The sequence below is a fragment of the Phalacrocorax aristotelis genome, chromosome 14, assembly GCF_949628215.1.
Source record: "Phalacrocorax aristotelis chromosome 14, bGulAri2.1, whole genome shotgun sequence".
NCBI classification, from domain to species: Eukaryota; Metazoa; Chordata; class Aves; order Suliformes; family Phalacrocoracidae; genus Phalacrocorax; species Phalacrocorax aristotelis.
Window position 1 is genome coordinate 3,758,801 of NC_134289.1, and position 22,721 is coordinate 3,781,521.

The window sequence follows — 22,721 nt, forward strand, 5'->3', positions numbered from 1 at the left end:
ACGCCCCGCAGCCGGGCCGAGGGCGCAGCGCGACGCCACGCACGCGTCGCGACCGGCGCGGGAGCCGGCTGCCCCAGGGAGGCCACGCGACAACCACCAGCGTCGTCGTCGCGTTTTGGGTTTTCCACGCCACGCACCCGCGCCCGACCGCGGCGCTGGGTTCCACTGAGGATCGCGACCCCTTTCGGAGGAGAAAGACACGTCTTTATTTAACTGAAAACGAGTGCTAGACAGCCATGAAACGTCAGACAAAAAAAAAAAAAATAAAAATCTGTCGAGTATAAAAGAAACCGGTTTAAGTCTAGGTTAATAACCTCGTGATATGCAAACGTCAAACGCTTCCATGCTACAACAACCAAAACAGCTTCGTGGTTCTCACCGCGATGGGATTCGACGTCCTCAACCGAGGGCCGGGTGCGGAGCCCGGCCCGGCTGCGGGCAGCCTGTCCCACCAGGAGCAAGCACCGGTCACCACGTCCAAACACCTCAAACTAGGCGCGCTCGCGGGTGCTCCTCGCCAACTAAAAAAATATCCCCAGAAACTAAAGAAGCTCGACTGCAGACGTCGGTCCCACCGGCACCCTCTTCGTCGTCCGTCAGCACGACGCAGCACAGCCACCCTACAGCTCAGTTAAGCCCAAATGCTATGTTTATTGAGGACTTGTAATATCTTGATACCTTGGTTCAGTAATTTGTGAAATATCTAAATATCGTTAAATATATTTTTTAAAAAACCCTAACCAGACTCCGGACTAAACAAGATGAACGTTAAACTAAAAAGTTAGAAGGGACGCCGTTTACATTAACGCTTTCTTTAAAAAATATAATCGCTTTTTCTTTTTAAGTCAATTGACCACAGTGGTGAGACGTGCTCTCTTTTTCAGCCGTTACAGTGCAGCGTGCAGAGTTTTTACTCCCCAGATCGCACCAGCCCCGCTGTAACCGAACTGAAAGGGACAACTTGCACCCGCGTGCAGAACGGTGCTGCCTCCCCGTCCTGGGGAAAAGAGTTGTGTCACCACTGTGCGACAGGGCAGCCGAAAACCAGGAGTCTCTTGGTCAATGCCGGTACGCGGTCGGAAAGCCTTCCGCGTTCTAATAGAAAAGTCCATAGGAAGCTGCGAACAGGATCGAGTCCAGAGGAGTAAAACTCTTATGTCCGTCCAAGTTATCAGTCAATGTACTGCGATAGCCAACGGAAGCCTTCGCCATAGCCTTGCCTCTTCAGCACGCTGCACATGAACACCTCCATGGGACGTGCGTTCAGGTCTTTCAGCGGCACATTTCCCTAGGGAAATCCAAAGGGAAGTCAGAACCGCAGCCCTGCCGCCCTCAGGGGGGCGGCGACCAAGCCGCGCCACCATCGCACGAAACCCCTCTTGGCACAGGGAACTTCCCCTTCGCGAGGGGGACCTGCCCGCGGGACTTCGGGAGCCAGCAGCACGGGAGAACAGGCCTTGGAAACACTGAAGGGAGCCATCTGAGGCACAGCCCGATGGGCTGCAACGCTCGGCAGTGCGATACGAGAAGCAACCGCCACCGCGTGGATAACCGAGCGCCAAGAGTCGTCCTGCGGTGTTTTACTACTGTCACCCAGCATTTCTGGTCAATTCTCCCTAACGGTACTGTTTTTAAACGCTGAAGAAAGGATTAGATGGGTAACTGGATGGAAATGCAGAGTAACCAAACCAGAAGAGCCAGACGACATGTTAAGAATAGCAGCTCGACACCTCATTCCCTCATCATTGCAGAGGTAGCGTGTTTTGCACAGTTCCAGCAGTTTCAAAACCTGCCCAAGGGCGTCATCGTTATTATTATTATTATTATTATTATTAAAGATTCATCTTGGTCAATATTGTGGTCAAATTCCCAGTGGCACCTCAGTGAGTTTCTGGACAGAGCCCCATTCTGCAATGGGGCAGGCAAGCCCTCCCTCGGGTGCGGGCGATCCCGGATTCGGGTGCCTCCCTACCTTTCCCGTGGTCTGTCCGTAGAGCCCAAAGATCTCCCGCAGTTTCTCCTCACTGATGGCCTCCGGTCTGTCGATTTTGTTACCCAAGATAAGGACTGGCACGTTGGATATTGTTTCATCTGTCATTAGCGCCTGGGTGCAAGATGGAAAAAGAGTTAAGCGGAGGCAGAAAAAACATTAACTGTTGGAAGAAAATTATTCTTGTTTAAGCCCTGGGAGCAACAAGGGTCATTTTTTGGTGCTGCGGTGCTCCTGTGCAAGAGGAGTCTCTCAGAAGCAGCTCCTGTCTAAACCCGCGGGCCGTTTCAAAGCTTCTTCAATGGCTGCTCAAGAGCCTGCAGTCAACCCACAGAATGGGCACCCAGGCCTCTCCAGCTCTGGGAGAGTACGCTTATAAATCCACACTGATCCCATCCCTGCGAAAAGTGATGTGCCAATTCCTGTGAGCGCACGCTTTGGACGCCGCACCGCTGGCGTGAACGGTGCGCTGGAAACGCAAACGCAAAGCCCGAGGCTCTCAAAAGGCGCTGCGCACACGTTCCAGCCCAAAAAAGAATATTATTTACAATTTAGCTATTCAGAGGCCTTGGGGAGGAAAAAATAAAAGAAGATTATTTACATTAAGCTCAACTTTGGATTCCATAAGACGCGAGTGATCTGCGCAGTCCACCAGGAAGACGATCCCATTGATGGCCGGCAGGTAGTTCTTCCACACCCGGCGAGCTGGAACACAGAAGCGACAAACAGCGCCCTGTGAAAACACTACCTGAAGCGACGGGAAAACTACACCCAAAAGCAGGAGCCACCCTCTTCCTTAGAACTTCTAGAAAGAAATACTTAAGTTTCAAAATAAAAATTCTGCCATTATTCGAAAGAATAAGCCTATGACACTCAAGTCTTCCACGGCTAAAAATACTTCAGGCAGCAGAGCATGAACTGGCAGCGGTTTTTTTCCAGTCTGCCAGAATTAAGCCCAAGCGTTGAACTCCCAGAGCCAGGAGGCTTCTTCCACGTATTGCTCCATATGCAATTTCAGGCAACAAATAATCAGCTATTCCTAATCGCTGTCACTTTCCAGTATAATTTTTCTTAAGGTGGCTGGAGAACACCCCAGGAATCAGAAAATTAACCTCATTTGGTGTCTCCCACTCAGCAACTTCACTTGTACCTTGTTCATGTCCACCCAGGTCAAAAGTCGTAAAGGTCATTCCAGCAATCGTCAGCTCCTCTGATGCTGAAAAGTGAAAATACTCCACTGAAATGGATTCGTTCCACAAAACCACGAGCGGGACAAAATAATTTCTCCCACCTCCCCACTTAAGCACAAGCTTATTAACCTACATTATTACTTCACTGCATGTTTTGTTAGAAACCCACTCCCTCCCCCAGACAGGGACGTCATATTAAGTGAACGACGCCAGTTCACGGCTTCTCCATTTCCTATTTGAGAGGAAAATGCAAATCCACTTCAGCTCGGGTGACCTCAGATGCGATTTTAAGACTCTTAAAGTCTGTCACCCCAATGCAGAGGTATTTTTGAGGCACCTTTCAAGACCATGTCCCCAAAATTAAGGGGGGAAAAAAATACACCGGGGGCAGGCGGGGCTCAGTCACTGGCAGACTTACTGGGATGTAGTGTCGGGACATGCTGACCGAGCCTGTCATCCTTGAGCATGTGCAGCAGAGTGGTTTTGCCTGCGTTATCCAAACCCAGGAACACAAGTTTTCCAGACTTCTTGTACAAACCTGGCAGGAAAACAAACAAGCACAAAAAAAAAAAAACCTCCAGCAGGCTCATCTCGGCAGGCTCACCGCTGTTTATATAGGAACCCCTCTCCCAGAGCTATACTGCCACCTGGGCACGTACGGGACATCAGTACGCGCACACAACAGCGGGGGGAAAACCGGTACAGCTTGAACTGGCTTTTACCAAGGCAACACAAGGTGAGGTCCACAACAACGGATGCTTTCTAAGCTCGTATTTCTACGAGTAACGTATTCTGTTCTCAGATACGTCCTGGCGGAAGAGTGGGCAGCAAAGCATTACTTATGTGCGGTAGGTTATGGATCAGTATGTTGCCCCAAAGGGGTATTTAAACGTGAAAATTGAATAAACTCATCAAAGACAGCAGGAAGTCGTAGAAAGAAAAGCACTAAGCATGAAACAACACATCATTTTCTTTAGATAAACTGATTTTTTTTCTCCCCAATTCCAGGTAATCATCTGCCGCAGGAAAGTTCCCTTCAGTTTCCAACAGGATTTTCTCTTACCCCTCTGAACCCGTCGTGAGGCGCCTTGGACAGAGAGCGCCCTGTCCCTCCACCAAGGGCCTCGGCTGGAACTCACGGCTCTGGCAGGAGGAGCTTCCCTGTCGCCCGCGCCTCAGGAAAGGGCAGCGAAGCCGCCAGCCCAGCTGCGCGGGTCACCCTAGGTTGGGCAACCTTTTGGCCAGCGCCTCCCTTTCCAACCCAGACGGCGCTGGGGGCGTTAGTCAGCGGCCGGCAGCTTGCCACGGTGGGTCACGGGAAGCGTGCGAGCGAGCGAGGAGAAGCCAGCCAGCTGCAGCGGCGAGAAATAAGGGCGAGCTCTGGCAGAGCTGGTGAGCTCGGAAACTGGGGAGGAGGAGGAGGAGGAGGAGGAGGATGGGGTTCCCTCCCTGGCAAGGCAGCGCATCTGCCCAGGGCAGGGCGCTGGGCTAAGCAGGCCCTTGGCGTCAGCCCGGCTACTCTTGTGCTTCTAAGCGGGGAGAGGAAGATCGAGCGGAAGCCAAATGCCTCCAAATTATTCTCAAAGTTCCTCCTCCTCAAGTGAAAAACACCCGTGCTGATTTGCCGCCTTCCCGCCAGGCGTTACGCCGGTCAGAGCTGCCGCCCGCGCGGAAAGAGACGCGATTTCGTCGCCAGCTTTTGGGTGATGTCAGCAAGAGGCAAAGGGAGCGAAGGGTTTGCGCGAGAGCGAGCGTGACGCCGCGCTACCTAGGAACTGCAGCACGCTGCTGAAGCCGTTGTAGATCCATTCGAAGATGAACGACATCGCTAAAGACGAGTCACCTGGAGGGGGATGACGTAAAACCAGAATCACAAGCGTCAATACATGACGGAAGCGTGCCCCCCCCCCACCCGCCCTCTGCGGGATGTGACACCCCGCACCGGGCAGGCAGGAGCGGGGGGATTGGGGGCGTCCTCCCCACCCTGCCCGCGTGTCACCCACCGCCCGGCCCCCCGCCCCCGCCGCTCACCGCCGGCTGCCGCCGCGCCACCGATTCCCCTCCTCGGCAGCCGCCAGCTCCCCGCCGGAAATACGTCCCCTCGCCCGTCCCGCCTACTTCCGACCCGGCGGCTTTCGCCGCGCTGGCTTCTTTACGTCAGCCGTGCGTCTGACGCCACGCCGGCGCGCGGCCCCACCCAGCTTCCGGGCCACCTCCCACGGATCTCGGTTCGAGTCCCCCCTCCCCCCCGCGGCGGGCCGCCACCCCGCGTCCATGGAGTCACAGAGTCATTAAGGTTGGAAAAGACCCCTAGGATCAACCGCCAACCCAACACCCCCCGGCCTCCTAATCCATGTCCTCAAGTGCCACGTCTGCACCTTTTTTGACCCCCCCCAGGGACGGTGACTCCCCCCCTCTCTGGGCAGCCTGTGCCAGGCCTGACCCCTCCTTCAGTAAAGACATCGTTCCTAACATCCAACCTAAACCTCCCCTGACGCAGCCTGAGGCCGTTCCCTCTCGTCCTGTCACTGGTGACCTGGGAGCAGAGACCGACCCCCCCCTCACTCCAGCCCCTCTCAGGCAGCTGCAGAGAGCGAGAAGGGCTCCCCTCAGCCTCCCCTTCTCCAGGCTAAACCCCCCCAGCTCCCCCAGCCGCCCCCCAGCACACTTGTGCTCCAGACCCTGCCCCAGCCCCGCTGCCCTTCTCTGGACACGCTCCAGCCCCTCAAGGCCCTTCTTGTCCCGAGGGGCCCAAACCTGAGCCCAGCATTCGAGGTGGGGCCTCCCCAGGGCCGAGCACAGGGGCCCCATCCCTGCCCGGCTCCTGCTGGCCACCCCAGTGCTGACACAAGCCCGGGGGCTGGTGGCCTCCTTGGCCACCTGGGCACTGCTGGCTCATGCCCAGCCGGCTGTCAGTCAGCACCCCCGGGGCCTTCTCCGCTGGGCAGCTTTCCAGACACTTTTCCCCAAGGCTAGAGCATTGCATGGGGTTACTCCTCTCCAAATCCCCTCCAGTCCAGCACAGTTCCCCCAAGCTGCCCTTTGCCCCTCAGCTCCAGGGCTCCATCACATGGAGGGGAAGGAGCACCAGCCCCGCAGAGGCCAGTTTCAGCAGTTTTTATTGATAGCATCCATACACGTACCAGGTGAGTGATCTTCCATCGCCATTTACACAATTACATCATACGACCATGCGCTAGCAGGGTGTTTTGATTTTATAAATTATGTCTTCTAGCCTCCACAAGACCTCGATGCAGCAGACATCACTGCTAGATAGGTAATTCTAATCGGCAAAGTTGCAGGCAAGGTCTTCATGTTGACGCTGAGCTACTTTTCTGGTCTGTTCCTGCTACGTGGCGACTCCTTGGTGGGACAGACGCAGCCATTTCACCACCCATTCTCAGGCCTTAGTTCTTCTGGTAGTAGAACCACTTGTCAACTGTGTGGGGCAGAGAAAAAAAAAAAGGGGGGATTAGGCCTCTGTTAGCCACCCACTGATGAAGTGGTCACAGGGTGCTGCATGCGTCACCTCCAGGGCAGGGGCTTCCTCCCGCTCCTGCCGACACCACCACCACACACCCAGCAGGTTCCTGTGCTGCCCTGTTTACGTGGATTTCTGTTCCTGAAGTAGTCACTGCTGCGCATGACTCAGTTCAGGCGAGGACAGCCAGCCAGAGCCAGCTCAGCTTCCCTCTGGCTCCACTGACTCAGGGAGGTGAAGTCATTTTCCCTCCACCTCCCATACCCGCAGGGAAGACATCAGTTTCTTTGCAGGTTTATTACCCATGAAGAGATTGGAAATGACAGCCTAGCTCCACTTTCTGCCACACAGCTGTGGGTTCTCGACACTGCCATCAGCTCGCATTCGCCCTCGGGTCTTGTCCCTGCTACAGCAACGTCCAGACGTCGCGTGCAAGGTGCCCGTCGCCACCTCACGCAGAAGGAAAAAGACGACAGCTGAGCGAGGATTCCTCCCACAGCCACTGCCTTCTTACAGTCGTGTCCCAAGGCATCAAAAGGCTCATTAGCAGCTCGCAGTGGACACTTGTTCAGTGACACATTTTGGATCAGCAGGTTCAGTGGCAACGGAAGCACCGAACACGCGACCGAATTCTGCCTCTGCTCTGCGCAGGTAGGAAGTAATTCCCTTCCTCGGCTCACCTGCACCAAGGATACTGATGAAACCCCCGTTTCAGAGGAATTAAAACCACTCTCCTGCTATCATTGCACTTCAGCGTTCCACCGCACTGAAACACAAATGTGGGTTGTGAGACTCACCTTCGGGTGGGATTGGGTTGGCAGCTTTACACGGTGGTGCCTGAAACGAGAAGTGCGTTAGCAGAGAGCAACTGCTGACAGAGGCTGACCTTACACACCTGAAGCTCACTAGCCATCATTTAGAGCCGCACAAGTCTTTACTGAGCAGCACAGTTTAAGATCTAAGCAATGTAAATTGGTCTGTGGCAGCCAGCGCTGGTCAGCCGTGAGGGAATAAATGGCCTCCTATGCGGCGTGTGTCCTGTCATCCCCGCAGCCTCCTCATTCCGTGCATGTCCCACGTGCCAGAGGTGTGCTGCTCTAAGCAGAGGCCGCAGTGCCATCTGCTTCTCACCACAAGCAGTTACTGCTCTGGCATCCATACAGTTGCAGGCAGCCTGCTTTTGTTCTAAACCTACAATGGGATGGTGGAATGGAAATACAAAGGACTCTCGAAAAACTTCTCCAAGAGCTTTCATCCAATATTTGGCAACCAAAGACAGACAAGGGTCCCGAGCTGATGACACATCCTCCAGGAGGCTTACACTTTCAAAAGCTTATAAAGCAATTCAGATACCACCAGAGGCTGGTATCCCTTTTAAAAGCAAGATGATGATACGTGGCTAGGGAGAGACTCTGGTTTCCAGTCACATTTCCATGCACTGAAGCAACATTTGTGTTTTGATTTTCCTGTCCCATTCCTATAACCCCTTTCAGGTTGCCAACAACAGTACTTTGCAAGCCTAGGGAGATGCAGTTAAACTGTAGGGGTACTACACTGGGAACGTCAAGCTTTTCACTGCAAAGGATGCAAGGTCCCTGGCTTCAAGGCTTTCAGAAATTAGACCTTCCCTTCTCAAAGTGTGACCTGTGCTGTGAGGCTCTTGGAAGGCCAAATATTTAAACACTTTCTGAGCAGCTGACAGCCAAGCTACGGTTCAGAAGTTAGCCCTTCACACATACTCTGGTTTGGATTCCATCTCCCAGATGACTAAGGGCAAGGAGAAGCCTCTGTAGGAACGTCTGGCTTGCTCCTCATCCATCCTATTTAACCAGAAACAGGTGCTGCATTCAGTCATCCAAAAAATTCTGAGCATACAATGCACTATTCACACAGTGAGGACAGTTTAGGGTACCACAGAAATCGTATCATTTTGCCTGACACTGACATTGGGGGTAGGACACTCCGACTTGTACTTACTGCATCCACAGTAGCTTTTGCACACTCTTGACTACAGCAGAAGGGGCTGTCAGACACCGTCAGATTTGTGCTAGAAGGGAAAGGTTGCTTGTGAGAACATAAAAGCTAGGTCTCTCCCCCAAGAGTATTAAATAATGGAATATTAAGGATCATTGTTATAGTTGCCTGGGGAGACAGCCAGTAGGAGGCAGAAAGCATGGTACTCATGTTTAGGGAAAAGGAACGCGCACCGTACCACAGGAGTTAACCCACCAGTTGATCTCCCCTCCGTCGGTTTTCTTCGCTACTAAAGCTTTCCAGTGTTCGTGAGTGCTTTTGATGACGTTCACTGCAAAATCCTGAAGTTGAAGATCAGAACAAACATCATGTTACGTGTAAGCACTAGGCCGTTTTCTCCAGACTACTGGTTAGAGGGAATGAGAGGCCAGTATTTATAGGCTGATTTTAAGTAGTTTCTGACTCAGGAAGGGACTCAGAGAGGCCTTCTCCATTACTGCCCCTTTCAGGAACAGCAGCAACCTCCCAGCGCACAAAAGCCAAACAACGGGGAATCTTATAATACCAATTGTTTTACTTTCAAGACGGGAGGATACACCAAGGTCACCTAGCAAGCTTGAAGCCAAAAGAAATTGAACACAGATATTCTAGTCTCAGGGCAGTGCTCTCTTATAAAAACACCTCCACCCTGCTGTTTCTCCCACTTGGTTTGTCTTCGGCAGCTAGTTGGTCCCGACCTATCTGCAAGCTCTCCTCCACTCTAGGCAAATCATTCAGCTGGTGCAGATCAACAGGAAGAGACATGCACCTAATCTGGCTTTGCAGCTATTTAAAAACGAAATCTGCTTCCAAGCATATAACAGCTTTTTCTCTTAAAAAAGTAGTGCATGGTCAAGCATTAACCTGTCAGCTGGAGAAGGAAGCACACACTATTCTTTGTTAGCACGAACATAAGCAATAAATATCCTGGTTTGATACCACACAGAGCCAAATAAAACACTGCAGGAACCTGCGTGAGGTTCTTTGTCCCTACTTTCCGCCTTGGCCTTGATTCCAGTTTCACCCATCCTGAGGGGCGGTAAGACATCCCAGCCCACCCAACCTAGTGCCACGCTACAGTCAAAGGGGACAAGTCCACTCCCTTGTGACTTCCATTTTTGCCCCAACCCTTTCCTTCCCTTCCCACACCAGGCTTTGCAGGCCCCTTTTTCTCTGCACCAGCTCTGGGAGTTGAGTCACCTTCCTAACCCGCTCAGGGCACACCAGGACTGGCAGGAGGGAAGGTGCTGAGGCAGGATTTTTCCCATTCAGGAGCAGTAAGTTATCTGACCCAACCCAGAAAAGAGGCAGAGGAATAACGCTGCTAAGGCAGAGCCTAACTCAAAGGGCATGAGGGAACACTTTATGCCTGAAGGAAGAAGCATTTTAACTCCGGAGTAGTCACCTCGCAACAAGCTGCAGTGGAACAAAGCCAGTGAGCAAGGGAGGCAAAGGGTGATGTCATGCACCCTTTGCTCCAGAGCAGGGGCAAATAAACCTGGTCTTTTCCATCCCAGTGGTGACATGGAGGCTCCCAGCCCTGAAGTGATCCCACACAAATGTCAGCTAGGAGAAGACCTGATAATATCCAACAGCAGCTTGGTGATAACCCTACGCTTTTTCTCCCAGTATTATTGCAAGCACTGGGCTGGAAACAAGCAGAATGGTAGGCTGGAGAAACAGCAGGAAGAACGAAGTCAGAAACCCACAGAAACCCATTCTCTCAGCCACTACTCATTTATGTCCCCATGCACCTTGAGCTCAGGTTCTGGACAGTATGCCTTTGCACACTCACAGTAGCGAAGGGCGATCCTACCTTGTCTTTAAATTCTCCGTTAAAAGCAAACTGGTTTTCTGGCTTTCCGTCAGGTACTTTGTATCGTCTGAACCAATCCACTGTAGCTTCTAAGTATCCAGGTTTCATCCTTCTGACATCATTGATATCTAGGCATGGGAAAAAGGTTCGTTAGCCAGATCTAGTAACAGAAGTTACTTAGCTGCTACCCTACTCTTCTGAGCTGCCCCTCTTTCAGGCCTTCCTCAAGCAGCCTTAGCAACATTTCAGACAGGTTACAGTACAGACACAGAGTGGATATATCTGCATGAGAAAGTTACTGTTTCATCTTCACAGTATATCCTGATTGCCCCCAGGAGCATGGACACATTTAAACAGCTTTGGTTAGAGACTTACTGGACAACCCCTTTCCTTCCACTCAGAGGACAGGCTGCACAGCCACCCTCTTTTTAAAGATGCCAGGCATGGCCTGGCAATTTGGGATAAACAGCAGTAAAACGTTTCACTATAGGATCGATAACATCCTATGCTGCTGCCTCCTTCCAGTATCACATCTGATGAACGCTGTGGCATAGAAGGCGCAAGCCCGTGTCCTGACTTGAAAGCTTCCTGCAGGCTCTCAAGGGAGAAAGGGAAGTACTAAGCCTGCTCCTGCCTCCTGTTATTTACCGTTATAGTTGTCCGCTTCAGGGTCTTCAACATTGATAGCAATTATCTTCCAGTCTGTCTCTCCCTCATCAATCAGTGCCAGCGTGCCCAGCACCTTCACTTGAATGACTTCTCCTCGAGAGCAGACCTGCAAGGACAAAGGCCTTGTTGACTGTACTGATGCATCCAAGGAATGCACAACAGGAGACCGTGAGAGCTGTGAGAGTTCAGCAAGCGGTCGGGTACCACGAAATTAGCTATCGCTTATCAGCGGCTCACAAGGCTCGCACGCTGTAAGATCCCAGCAACAATCTCCAGAGGCAGTAGAGAGAAACATCACATTCTTAGGATAGAGGAGGTAGGAACTAAACTACATCTCTGGATAATTGACTTCAGAGACATTAATTGCATGTTTCAAAAGACAGTTGCCCCTTAGAATGCATTACCTTGCTTCCAATTTCGCACACATCAATGGGATCGTTATCTCCACAGCAGCCAGTGTTTTCATCTTTGTGACCTGGGTCTTCCCAAGTCTGCAAAAAACACCCCCCACACCAATAAGAACTCTCAGATTTCAAGAGGAAACAAAAAGCAGGTTTATTTCAGGCATGCAGTTGCCTCCAGGATACAGACGATGGCTCACTTCACACTTGCTTTAAGGTCTAGTGGTTGGGCTACTATTTCACTCCTGTCTGCAAATGCAGTTTGATTCCAAGTTAAACGGTCTTATTTTGCCAAGGGTAAACTGCTCCCTCCCAATGAGAAACCTTTCTTCAACTACTTTCCAGGCTTCCTCCTCCGTTCTACAGCTGTGTAAAGGTGAAGTTCACATCTATAAAGAACACTCACTGATTTGGCTGCCTGCCCGGTCCTTTCCCTATTCATTTCTTAACAGAAGTTTCCTGAACTCCAGATAGCAGTCCAACAGAGGTGGAAGACAGACAGGGTGTATTGTTTCCTTTTAATTAGGGACACGTTGCTATACTAGAGCAGTGATGAGAATGCAGAGTCCCATACCCTGTGCTACCCAGTGTCCTAGTGCATCTCACCTAAAGCAACGAGCATAAACTGAGCGAGGACTTCAGAAGGCATTTGAACTACACCTCCAAAAATAATAGCTGCTTAAAACACGCTTTGATCAGAAGCAAAAGGACACCATGCCCACTGGCATCATAAGGAGCACCTATCTCTAAGGTAGTTGAGATACAGAAAGAAGGAATGCTCTTCCCAAATCTCTGCATGCCAGGACATGACTAGTGTAGTCAAGACCTCGTGATGCATCCAGGGCATTCAGGAATACATATAGAAAGCTGGGTAGTGCTGTAGAATTCCTCACAATCACGCTTCTCTACAACGAAGCGTTACGTTCGGTCTCTTGCCCTTGATGCATAAACATATTTGATCCACTAACACATGACTGAGCGAAGGCTTCAAAAGCCATAATTCTGTACAAATAAACTGGCTCCAGAGTCTATCTGAGTAGAAAAACAATTCAACTCTGAAACACAGTCTTAAGCCATTTGGAGAAAACACTTGGCATGCACTGCTATCAAGACCAGAATTATAAGAGTCAGTGCGCTTCCCTGTGAACTGTCACTGACAGTTTACTTCTCTAAAGGAAACTGAAAACTTAGAGAACATTGGAGGCAAACAGCCTTGCACAAAGCTCCTCTTTATCTAGTAGTCACCGACCAGTTAAGAGCATGTGTCCAGGTGTCACCACCTGCCAGTCCCCCCTTGGCAGCTGTCTGTGCAGCTGTGGACGTCTGCCTCACGCAGTCTCTGGACTTCTCAATGCCTTTCTGCCCCTCAGATCCAACCCCCAGAACGAGGCATCTACTACCACCCAACAGCTCAATACGTTAGTCTAGCTGTGTGTTTTAGACACTGAACAATAAGAGGGGCAGAAGCAGGCAAGATAGAGTCTTCAGATCTATTCAGATTTTCACTGTTCACACCCAAAGTCTGAAGCAATCAGCTAATTCACTGCAAGAAGAATCTTCCATAAAGATTCAGCCTAAGGGCTGTACATCGAGACCCTGTACCGTTAGCTTAAAACTTTAGCTTTCTACACCTCACCAGGCAGGAACTGAGGGCAGTGCATGGCCAGATGCCTAGTTCCTTGTGTAGTAACAGCTTCATTCATCCAAAGACAAGGACCTGGCAGCTACTGTCCAACCAAACTGCCGAGTGGCCAAGGAGAGGAGCGACACAGCAGGCACCTCACTGGCAGCAGCTGCTCATCCTCAGATAGCTTGTTTATAGCATTAACTACAAGCCTACCTCTTGAGATTTCTACTTAAAAAAAACTACCCCTGCTTTCTTGACAGGTTGTCTTCATTAGCAAGGTTATATATACAGCTGCAAACGCTGCGTTCCAGACCAGACTCCCCGCTGACCTTTTGCTCGTTAATAGCGTGGTAGTCAGAGACACAGGAGGGCATCCTCCCCCCTCCCCACCAGAAAGGACAGGCCATCGAGACAAGTTACAGTACCTGGGGGATAGCACCGTAATTCCAGATATAACCCTTATGGGGAAACACATTAGCCACATAGCGCAGTTTTCCTTTCTTCACATCTTGCTTGATTGGGTTTAAGGGATCCTTTGTTGCAATCTGAAATGAAAGTTACATAAATCTCTCTACTTTGCTCTCCAAGAAAAAACAAGCAATTTCTTATATTTTTTTTTAATGAAGCTGGCTGCTCACTGGAAGCCAAGAGACCAGGAGCTGACCCTGAAGCCACCAGCTGATATTGGACAACTCCATTTCCTCTTGCATTGCCATCTCCTGGGATATAGCTTTCAGCAGACTTACAGACATCAGAACCACGCGGGGCTGAGAGCTGTAAGATGCTGCTTTAATCAGAAGCCACATAAGAATACTAAGTTATTCCAACTTCTGCAAGTCTCAGCCTCCATATTAGACCTCTAGCGTTAAGAAAGTATTTATGTGAAAAGTCAGAAACCACTCTGATTTGTAAGGTGGAACTGAGGAGAGAATCAGCAAAGCCAAAGATTAAGGGACTAGTCAGCTCAAGCACTTAAGTTAGGATCCGTAATATAGTTACCTCCATTTTAGCATTTGTCCATCGAGGTACTTCCACAACCATGTTAAACACATTCTGAGGAAAACAAAATATCAGTGAATGGGAAGGAACCTTAAGACCCCCCTTTAAACTAGGGAATTCAAATAAGCAAGCATGAAAACCATCCAGTTGGCATGAAAACCATAACTTTTCTCCTGATTTTTCCAGTGGCAGTATTGATACAGGTGATAGAAATCCCATAGCCCAGTCAGTCACATGTCATCACTCAAAGATGAATCCCATGAAAGACACCAGGAAAAGCCAGACTGAGGTTACCCATGAACGCTCCATCAGCTGCCATCTATGATCACCTCCATCATGTTGCAGGCATAACAAAATGAGGTTTTAGGCATAATTATTAAGTACAAAGCACTTAATGCTACAGCAAGAGCCACCCTGGCAATTTAGAAGCAACAAGGCTTACAGGAGTAAGCAGTCTGTTTAGCAATGTGGGTTACCTATGTACTACCCTGAACAACTGAGAACGTCACTCCCAAATATTCTAGTCTGTCTTAAAGAAGGGAGAGATGCCTGAGCGTCCCTGCTCCAAGATGATAGACCTTGTCAGCAGCACAGTGCAAGGATAAAAATGTGGGGGAGAAACATAGAACCACATCTTGCAATGTCTAGTTTACAGGCGATGCTTGAAAACATCTCCTGTTGGCTCCAGCTGGGCTGAGAGGACTCGAGAGTTCAATGTCAGAGCCTCCTCTTCAAGAAAACAAGCCTTTCCACACTTGAATCTTAATATTTACTGTTTGAAGAGATTACGGCTTTTAACAAAAAGCCAAACCTTGCTCCTGAGCAGCGACAAGGTTTTTAATCCCCATGCTAAGCAGTATTAGCGTTGCAAAATCCCTTGCACCTGTATTGCACCACAATTAGATTGATACTGTGCAATAAATGCTGCTATATCATTGACTTTGCCCACACCCTTCCCTAACAGAAGTTTATTACATCCCCTTAATCACAGGAGCTCACTGCTCTTTTGCAATTTAAAAGTAAAAAGGTCTATACTATTTTTATTTGTAAGTAACTTGAGGAAAGGAATGAGGCAATTGGAACTGGCTAGGTAGGGTGCTTATGGCTTTGCAGGCAAGGAAAGATGACTTGGGGGTGCATCTTTGTCAGGCTCACAGTTTCCCCACAGTCCAACCAACAGATCTGCCCTGGTCTAAGACACCCAGTGAGTAGCCCGAGGTCATTCCTCCACAACACCAAGACACACAGGTACAGATAAGGTCAGCACATCCCAGCCCTAGACTGAAAAAAACACCCTGCAATCCTCTCAGTGTCTTAGAAGTCTAAGGATAAAGATCAAGGAGCCCAGACAGAATAAGACAACCTTTCTTCTCCAAGCTGGGCTCCCTACCATAACTGGTAATGAACCTGCTAAGTAATGAGTAAATTCCCAGCAGCAGAAAGAGGTCTAATGTCATCAGCATTGTTGTGTAACCCTGGGGACTGCAACCTTCAGTGACACTTGCTTCTCTTAACAACTTGGCACAGAGATGCTGGCAAGCAGCGCTAAGTGCCTGAAGGCACACCAGTGGCCCGGTTTCCCTTGTTAATCATTACCAGTCCGCAGAAACCCTACTCACTCCTCTGCTCTGCAAACGTCTGCAAAGCATAGTATTATCTGGATTTTCCTTGTCCAAGTTACCTTTCAGACACCTGCTTTTGAAAACTGCTTTCCCAGTCAGCCACAGAAACTGCTTGGCTGCTGTCCCTGATGATTACAATCTGTCTTTTCCCTTTTGAGCAGGCAAAAGCCACCTCAGACTTCCCAGCATGTATTCTGACAACACCCGCACCCCAAAGCTAGATCAGCTGTGTTTTAGAGGTTCATCTCTCAATTCTGCATACTCTTTTCGTTTCCCGTAACTACACTCTGCCTTCAAATTACAGCCCTCTCCACCACGAATATTAGAACAGTTCACCCACCTCGTTTCTCAAGCTGCACAGCTTTAGTATGTGTTAAAAGAAGAAACGAGCTACAAAGGTAAGGAACACTGTCAGAGAGCCCGAGTAACCACTGAAAAAGCATTCAGTGAAAACTGAAGCACAGACATTTGGGTTTCCTAGAACTGGAGCGTTTTATAGACAGTGATTCAGAACAGCCTAATTTGACTAACCACTGGCTGCCGGAAGGATGTAAAAGCCCTGCATCACCGCATGTGGCAGGTTCCCCAGCTGCATGTTTTGTGAGGCAAGAGGTCCCCAGGAGCTGCTACAGCAAGAATTTAACATCCTCAAGTCCTGTTCAGCAGCTGATTACAGTGCAGGCATAAAATGGCCCTACTGCAGTCAAAACCAAAGCCTGAAATATCATGCAGCACAAGCATATACTTCCACAGGAGTGGAAGGAGATGTTTAACTAAATGGAAAAGTGCTTCTTTTAACCCAAAACGCTTTTATGTGACCTCATGGGCAGGTTCAAGACAGCCACTTTCATCTCAGTTGCAAATATGAGAATGAGATCATTCATTCTCTTCTCCTGCATCGCTCCACCCGAGGCCAAGACTGAGAAAAGGGCACCCGTTCCTCACAAGATGTGCCCATGCTTCCCTTAGGATGCTCCTGCCGAGAAGCAGCGTAAGGACCTGGGAGCCTCCCTCCCTCGGGTATTTCAGGCCTGCAGGACGGCACTCCCTGAAGAGCACTGACAAAATACTCAGCTCGGGGGCGCAGAGCTCCAGCTCTTGCCACTGGCCCCAAGCCATCGAGCCCACACCAGGCACCCGGCTCGGCGGGCCCCCTCTTACCTTCCCGGCGTCCGCGTAGATGGGGATATCGTGGAAGGGGGAGATGTAGCGCCCGGCGGCGTCCTCTGCAAGGCAAGGGGGGCGAGTCAGGCAGGCCGGCCGGCCTCCCCCACACACCCACCCCCCACACCCCACCTCAGGCCGCCAGGGCTCCCCAGCGCCTCAGAAGGGCTCGGCCCGCCAGGCCCCAAGCCGGGAGGATGTGGGGGTGAGGAGGAGGAGGAGGAAAGCGGTGAGGACTCACTGAAGAAAAGCCGGTACTCCAGGCTGTGAGGCGCGGCGCGCTCCTCCACGCTGTAGCCAGCCATCGCGCCGCTCGCAGCTCGCCGGCTGCTGCACTGCGCAGGCGCGCCGCGCCACGCCCCCTGTCCGGCGGGGTGGGCACTGCGCAGGCGCCAAGCTCGCTCCTCCCGCCCTGCCCCGCCCCGCGCCACGCGGCCTCGCGCAGCCCCCGCGCGGGAGGGGGCGTGGCGTGTCTAGCGCAGCGTGGCTTGGGGTTAGCGTGGGCACAGCAGCAGGGCACGGTCCGGCATGGCATGGCCAGCACGGCATGGTGTGGTCCAGCAAGGGACTGCACGGTTCTCCATGGCATGGCCAAGCATGGCACAGACAGCGTGTTCGCATACATTGTCCGCCACCGTTCCCTGCTCCCTGTGCTGCCCGGCCCCATGCCCTGGCTGGGACTGGGTAAAGGGGGTGCTCGCTGGGCACAGGGGTCCATGAAGCCAGGGGGCTCAGTTGGTGGCCCCCCCCGCTGCCCCTCATCCAGGATGACATTGCTGGGGGAAGTGGAGGAGCCAAGGCAGGAACATGGCGTCAGCAGGACACACCTTTATTTTGGTGACTCACGGCCCACGACATGGCGAATCCCCCTTCCCCACCCCACAGCCCTTGGTCCAGAGATGCCTGGTGGCCATGGCTGCTCATCCGTCCCACGCGGGGACACCGGTGCGGCGCGGCGCCAACGGCCCCGACTCGGAGGCAGGTGGCGAGTCGCTGGCCCGTGCCTGGGCGAAGACACGGTTGCGGGCACTGAAGAGGATCCCGCGGCCGTGGCTCCTGGGGGCATAGGGCCCACGGTGGCGATGGCGGTGGGGCGAGCAGAAGGGGGCCCTGAAGGCCTCCTGGAAGCCCCGTCGGAAGTTCTCGTTGAAGTAGCCATAGATGATGGGGTTGGCGCTGCTGTTAAAGAAGGCCAACCAGTGGGCAAAGGGGAAGACGTAGACGGTGACCAGACGGAGCTGGCCCTCGCTCAGCCGCCCGTAGTCTGTCAGCAGCATCAGTGTCCAGAGGGGCAGCCAGGAGAGGGTGAAGAAGAGGGCGACGATGATGAGCATGTTGATGACCTTGGCCTTCCTCTGGGAGACCCTCCTCCCCTCCGGCTCCTCTCGGCCGCGGGCAGGTGCCGTTGACTTGAACAGCTTGAAGGCGATGCAGGCATACATGATGACGATGAGGGCGAGAGGGGCCACGTAGATGTGGGAGAAGAGGACGGTGGTGTAGATCCTCCTCATCCCTGTCTCAGGCCAGGCCTCCCAACAGGAGTAGAGGGGGTAGGAATTGTTGTAGGTGTCCACCATGAAGTGGTGCTCCTCCCTGGTGACAGTCAGGGTGATGGCAGCGGGGCACATGATGAGCAGGGCCAGCACCCAGATGATGGCGATGGTCACCAGGGCTTTCCTTAGCGTCAGCTTCTGGCGGAAGGGGTGAACGATGCAGCGAAACCTGCGGGAGGGCAGATGGTGCTGGCTTTGGGCACCTGGTGAGATGTCCCTGAGAAAAGAGGGCATCCAGGACCCAGGGCTGGGAAGGGAGTGTGGGTTGCTCTTTACATATGGCTTTTGGTGGCAGAGATAGGTTGGGATCTCTCTAGCTTTTGTGTTTTCAGCCCAAGATGGGGAAGGACACTTTGCTGGAATGACCCATGGACAGCTTTGTGGTCCTTCTGGAGAGCTGGGACACACTCCTCACATCCCCAGGAGCTTTCCCGTGATGGAAACCACACAGGATACCCGAACATGCTGGGGCTGGCTTGGCCCCATGTCCCCACATCCCCGCGCCTACGTACCTCTCCACGGCAATGGCCACCAGCGTGAAAACTGAGGCAGAGACGGACATGCCCTGCACCAGGCCGCTCATTTTGCACATGGCGTTGTCAAAGGGCCAACCTGCGAGGGGACACCGCAGAGGCTGTAGGTGCCTTTGGCTTAGACGGGTCCATTGGCAGCTCCCTCTAGATGTCCTCATCCACCCTGTAGTTGCTGGGGGATGCTAAATGCTGCTCCTAAGGGGGAGCATTTTTGGCTCATACAGAGATGGCCTTTAGCAGTACAGATGCTTGGAGAAAACCCCCAAAATTAGTAAAAAATGCATATTATACTTCTCAGAAACTCAAGGAGCAGGGTGGATGTAATTTCTCCTACCCTTACGTAGGGTTATCATGGGGACTGACCTCAATCAGAAGGGCTTTTGTCTTGTTTCTTGGCCCCTGCTAAGGTGTGGGCAATAAATAAATTGCACCCTGTAATAAATAGAGACTCTGCCCTGTGCCCCAGCCACCGCTTCAGCTAAACTCCACCAAGCATACCAAAGCCACGCTTTATCTTTGGAAAGGTCAATGGGCAGAGCTGAGCCAGCGTGGGGTGAAGATCAGTGCAAGAAGAAAAGGGTTTTCTTCAGTGCTGCTTGACGGAGAACAGCTGAACTTTAAATAAATATGTAAATGTAGCATTAAAGTCATACTCATTTTGGCAAAAAAAAAGTCCAAAACCTAAAAAAAAAAGGACTTTTCCCCCTAAAACAGTAGGTCTAAATGAAACTATACCTTTCATCAGATGTGGTTGGGGGACCACCACCTGCCCTCCTCACCCTCAGCAAAAAAAAAAGCACCCACAGGCAGGAGATTTGGGGGTGGCCTGTGTGTGGGGGGCAGAGGTGGGTGATGTTCCCCAACAATTTCTCTCCCCCCGCTGCCCTGCTCACCCGTGATGAGGTTGTCCACCAAGGTAGTGGGCATGCAGAAGATGCCCACCAGCAGGTCGCTGATGGCCAGGTTGAGGATGAACATGTTGGTGACCGTCCGCATCTGGCGGTTCTTCACCACGATGAAGCACACCAGGATGTTGCCAACCATACACATGAGGAAGATGAAGGTGTAGGCCAGGATGAACATGGCAGCCACGGGCGAAGAGTGCTGGTAGTACGCTGAGAAGGTGTAGTTCTCCCTCAGGAGGTGGCTGTCGCTTGCGGTGGAGTTGGGCCAGCTGCTGTTGGAAGGGTCTGGGGAAGGGAAGGCAGTAAAATTAAGCTGGAAGAGGATAAAGCGATTATTCTCTTCATTTCTTAATGCCCTCGGAGGTGGGTTTCATATTTATACCAGTGCCCAGCCTGGCCAGGATGTGTCCTGCTGGGATCATCTCAGTGCCCCAACAAGTCTCCTTCTTGTTGGATTACACAGCCCAAGGTACCACAGCACCTCGGCTGAATTATTATTTTATATCATTACTATTTTATATAATTATTTTGATGATAAATTAAAGCAGCCCAGAAGACATCCTATTCTCCTGGGATTTTTTTTTTTTTAAGGATGATGCAAGGAAGAGAAATCTATGTCCTGACACCACACTGCTCCGGCTGTGCGGGAGCCACGTCCATGCGGTCCCCGGCATGGCTGGCCTGGGAGCATCCGTGCTCCTGGGTGTCTGCTGCTGCTTCTCCTTGCGCTCCCGAGGTTTGCAGTTTGAGATCCCCTAAAATCTTCTCCCCAGCAAAGCCGCAGCACCTGAGGGAGGTGTGCTGAGGAAGAGGAGACCCTGCCCTCCCCTTACATATAAAGCAACAATTGTACATAATTATGACCATTATCTGGGACCCTGAGAGCTTCTGATGGAGGGGGGGATGGCATTTTGTTGCTACAGATTTAACAGGGGGAGCAGGTCTGTGCAGCACCCACCCTCGGGTTTCCCCAGCTTTATGCAGGAAGGGACGCAGGAGGGTGCTGGGTGCAGGCAGGAGCTGCCGGCAGCAGTGACAGGACTTACTCCAGGCAAACACAGGCTGCAATTTTAAGGCAGAAAAAGGCATATTTTTGCTTTAAGGCTCAGCCTAACTGCCTGCAGGTCAGCCCCATTCTGCGAAAGCACTGCAAAGCCGCTGCATGGTGGGCGGCTGTATCATCCCCCCATCCCTGTGGCGGCACTCAGCTCGCCAGCCAAGATGCTCTTCCCAGCCACCGGGACCACCGGCTTCCCCAAGGTTCTGGCATGCAGGGAGGCCCTGACTGGCGTCTGTACCCCTGCCCTGGGTGCAGAATTCAGCCAACACGTTTCCAGGGGGGCTTCAGAAAGGCACTGGGGGGGGGGGTTTACAGCACCGGCATGAGAGAAGGAGCCTCTGGGAGAGGCAAGGAAGCAGGTAGGGTTGCTGGGGCAAGATGCTCCAGTCGGTTGGCATCAGGTGCTAATAAAGAGGCTTCATTAGCAGAAGTCATAGCAAGGACTGCAATGAGATTGTCCAAAACCTGTGATATTGAGCCTGAAACTTTGCTGGACTTTATCTCTTCGGGCTGCAATGTCTTGCAGCATTAGCGGACGGTGGGTGTCCTATGGTTGAGGAATCACAGGCGGTTTCAAAAGCGAGACAGAAGATGAGGAAAGGAATATAAGGGGCTGCCAGCGCCCGGGTCGGTGCCGGATGGATGGATAGGTGGATGGAGGCGTCCTCCATCTGGGACGTGGTGACAAGGGGCTGGCGGACCAGGCGGGGGGGTGATGGGCCACCCACCTCCCTGCCTGGCCATGGGAAAGCGCTGCAGGGAAAGGCTGGGCTGATGGAATAGGGGTCGGGGGGGAGGGGGGGGGGCTGGACACCTTTTTTTGGTGATAAAATAAAATAAATTAGGTCTTGGTACTCACCTCCGCCGGTCCAGCCCGGCTCCGGGGGCTGCATCGCTGGCATGTGGGCAGCGGAGGGGGTCTGCCGCCGGGGGAGGGGGGGGAGTTTATCCCCGTCCCTCCCCCGGTCCCCCCGCCCGGGGCTGAGCCCCGGTGCCGGTACCGCGGTTGCCGCCGCGGTGGTTGCGGCTGCTCGCCGGCTGCAGCGGCGGGGGGGGGGGCGGCGGGGGGACAGCCTCCCATCGCCATGGATACCGGGGTACCCGCACGCACCCCCCCATGCCTGAGGCAGCGCGGGGCGGGACAGCCCACGAGAGGCAAGGAGAGAGCCGGAGCGCGTTTACTCCCTGGGGAGGGTCCGGTATCCCTCGCCACCCCGGAGGGCCCCACGCTGATGATGGCACTTGGTGCCACTCGCTTCTTTAGCTGATGGCCGGTGTCCCCAGCAGCGCTCTCCCATCCCAGGGCTGGGGGGAAACATGCCGGGAGCCTCAAAAAGGGCAGGGAGGACGCCTGTCTTCCACCCCGTTTAAATCATCCACTCAGTGGGGAAAAGCAACATGGTCCTTAGGGATGCTGGTCCTGGCCCAAAGCTGCTTCACTCGACTCCAGCTCTTCCATCATCGGCAACATCAAAAAAACCCTTTTACCACCATCTTTTACCAAAGTTTGGCTTTGGCAGGTCTAGAAGTCAAGTATTTCCAGGACTAACCATTCCTGGCTGCCCCAGCCATCCCCCAACACTGGAAGCTTAAAAATGCGAAGGGGCAAACATGGGAGTTGTTTCAACAAGGCATTTTGAGATAACGGCTGTGATTTCTCCCAGGAGCCTTCTGCAGGCAGCCAGCCACCAAGGGACA

The 22,721-nt window shown here is 52.3% G+C and overlaps 3 protein-coding genes across 5 annotated transcripts; all 3 read right to left on the reverse strand.

Moving 5' to 3' along the window:
• Positions 1-631: 631 nt before the first annotated feature.
• On the reverse strand, positions 632-5,351 carry SAR1A (secretion associated Ras related GTPase 1A). The gene is made up of 7 exons (XM_075109284.1): positions 5,212-5,351; positions 4,949-5,023; positions 3,599-3,718; positions 3,141-3,206; positions 2,592-2,695; positions 1,973-2,104; positions 632-1,288 (listed from the first exon to the last, which is right to left on the reverse strand). Exons 2-7 carry the CDS (start codon positions 5,004-5,006, stop codon positions 1,172-1,174), a joined length of 597 nt encoding a protein of 198 aa, XP_074965385.1. The 5' UTR covers positions 5,007-5,023; positions 5,212-5,351; the 3' UTR covers positions 632-1,171.
• Positions 5,352-6,282: 931 nt separating this feature from the next.
• On the reverse strand, positions 6,283-17,355 carry PPA1 (inorganic pyrophosphatase 1). Of its 3 annotated transcripts, none has more exons than XR_012663079.1 (11): positions 17,214-17,355; positions 16,970-17,034; positions 14,187-14,240; positions 13,613-13,732; positions 11,564-11,650; positions 11,139-11,265; positions 10,491-10,618; positions 8,891-8,976; positions 8,639-8,708; positions 6,926-7,498; positions 6,283-6,886 (listed from the first exon to the last, which is right to left on the reverse strand). XR_012663079.1 is itself a non-coding variant. In XM_075109283.1 (11 exons), exons 1-11 carry the CDS (start codon positions 17,275-17,277, stop codon positions 6,588-6,590), a joined length of 873 nt encoding a protein of 290 aa, XP_074965384.1. In that variant the 5' UTR covers positions 17,278-17,355; the 3' UTR covers positions 6,283-6,587. The 3 variants fall into 3 exon arrangements, 1 of the variants encoding a protein (XP_074965384.1); XM_075109283.1 differs by having other exon boundaries at positions 6,283-6,619; positions 7,459-7,498; XR_012663080.1 differs by having other exon boundaries at positions 6,710-7,111; positions 7,342-7,498.
• Positions 17,356-17,781: 426 nt separating this feature from the next.
• On the reverse strand, positions 17,782-22,110 carry NPFFR1 (neuropeptide FF receptor 1). The gene is given in 5 exon segments (XM_075109527.1): positions 17,782-18,694; positions 19,038-19,137; positions 19,952-20,248; positions 21,883-21,985; positions 21,988-22,110. Coding segments are annotated over 5 exon segments (1,425 nt in total). The 3' UTR covers positions 17,782-17,892.
• Between the last annotated feature and the right edge of the window lie 611 nt (positions 22,111-22,721).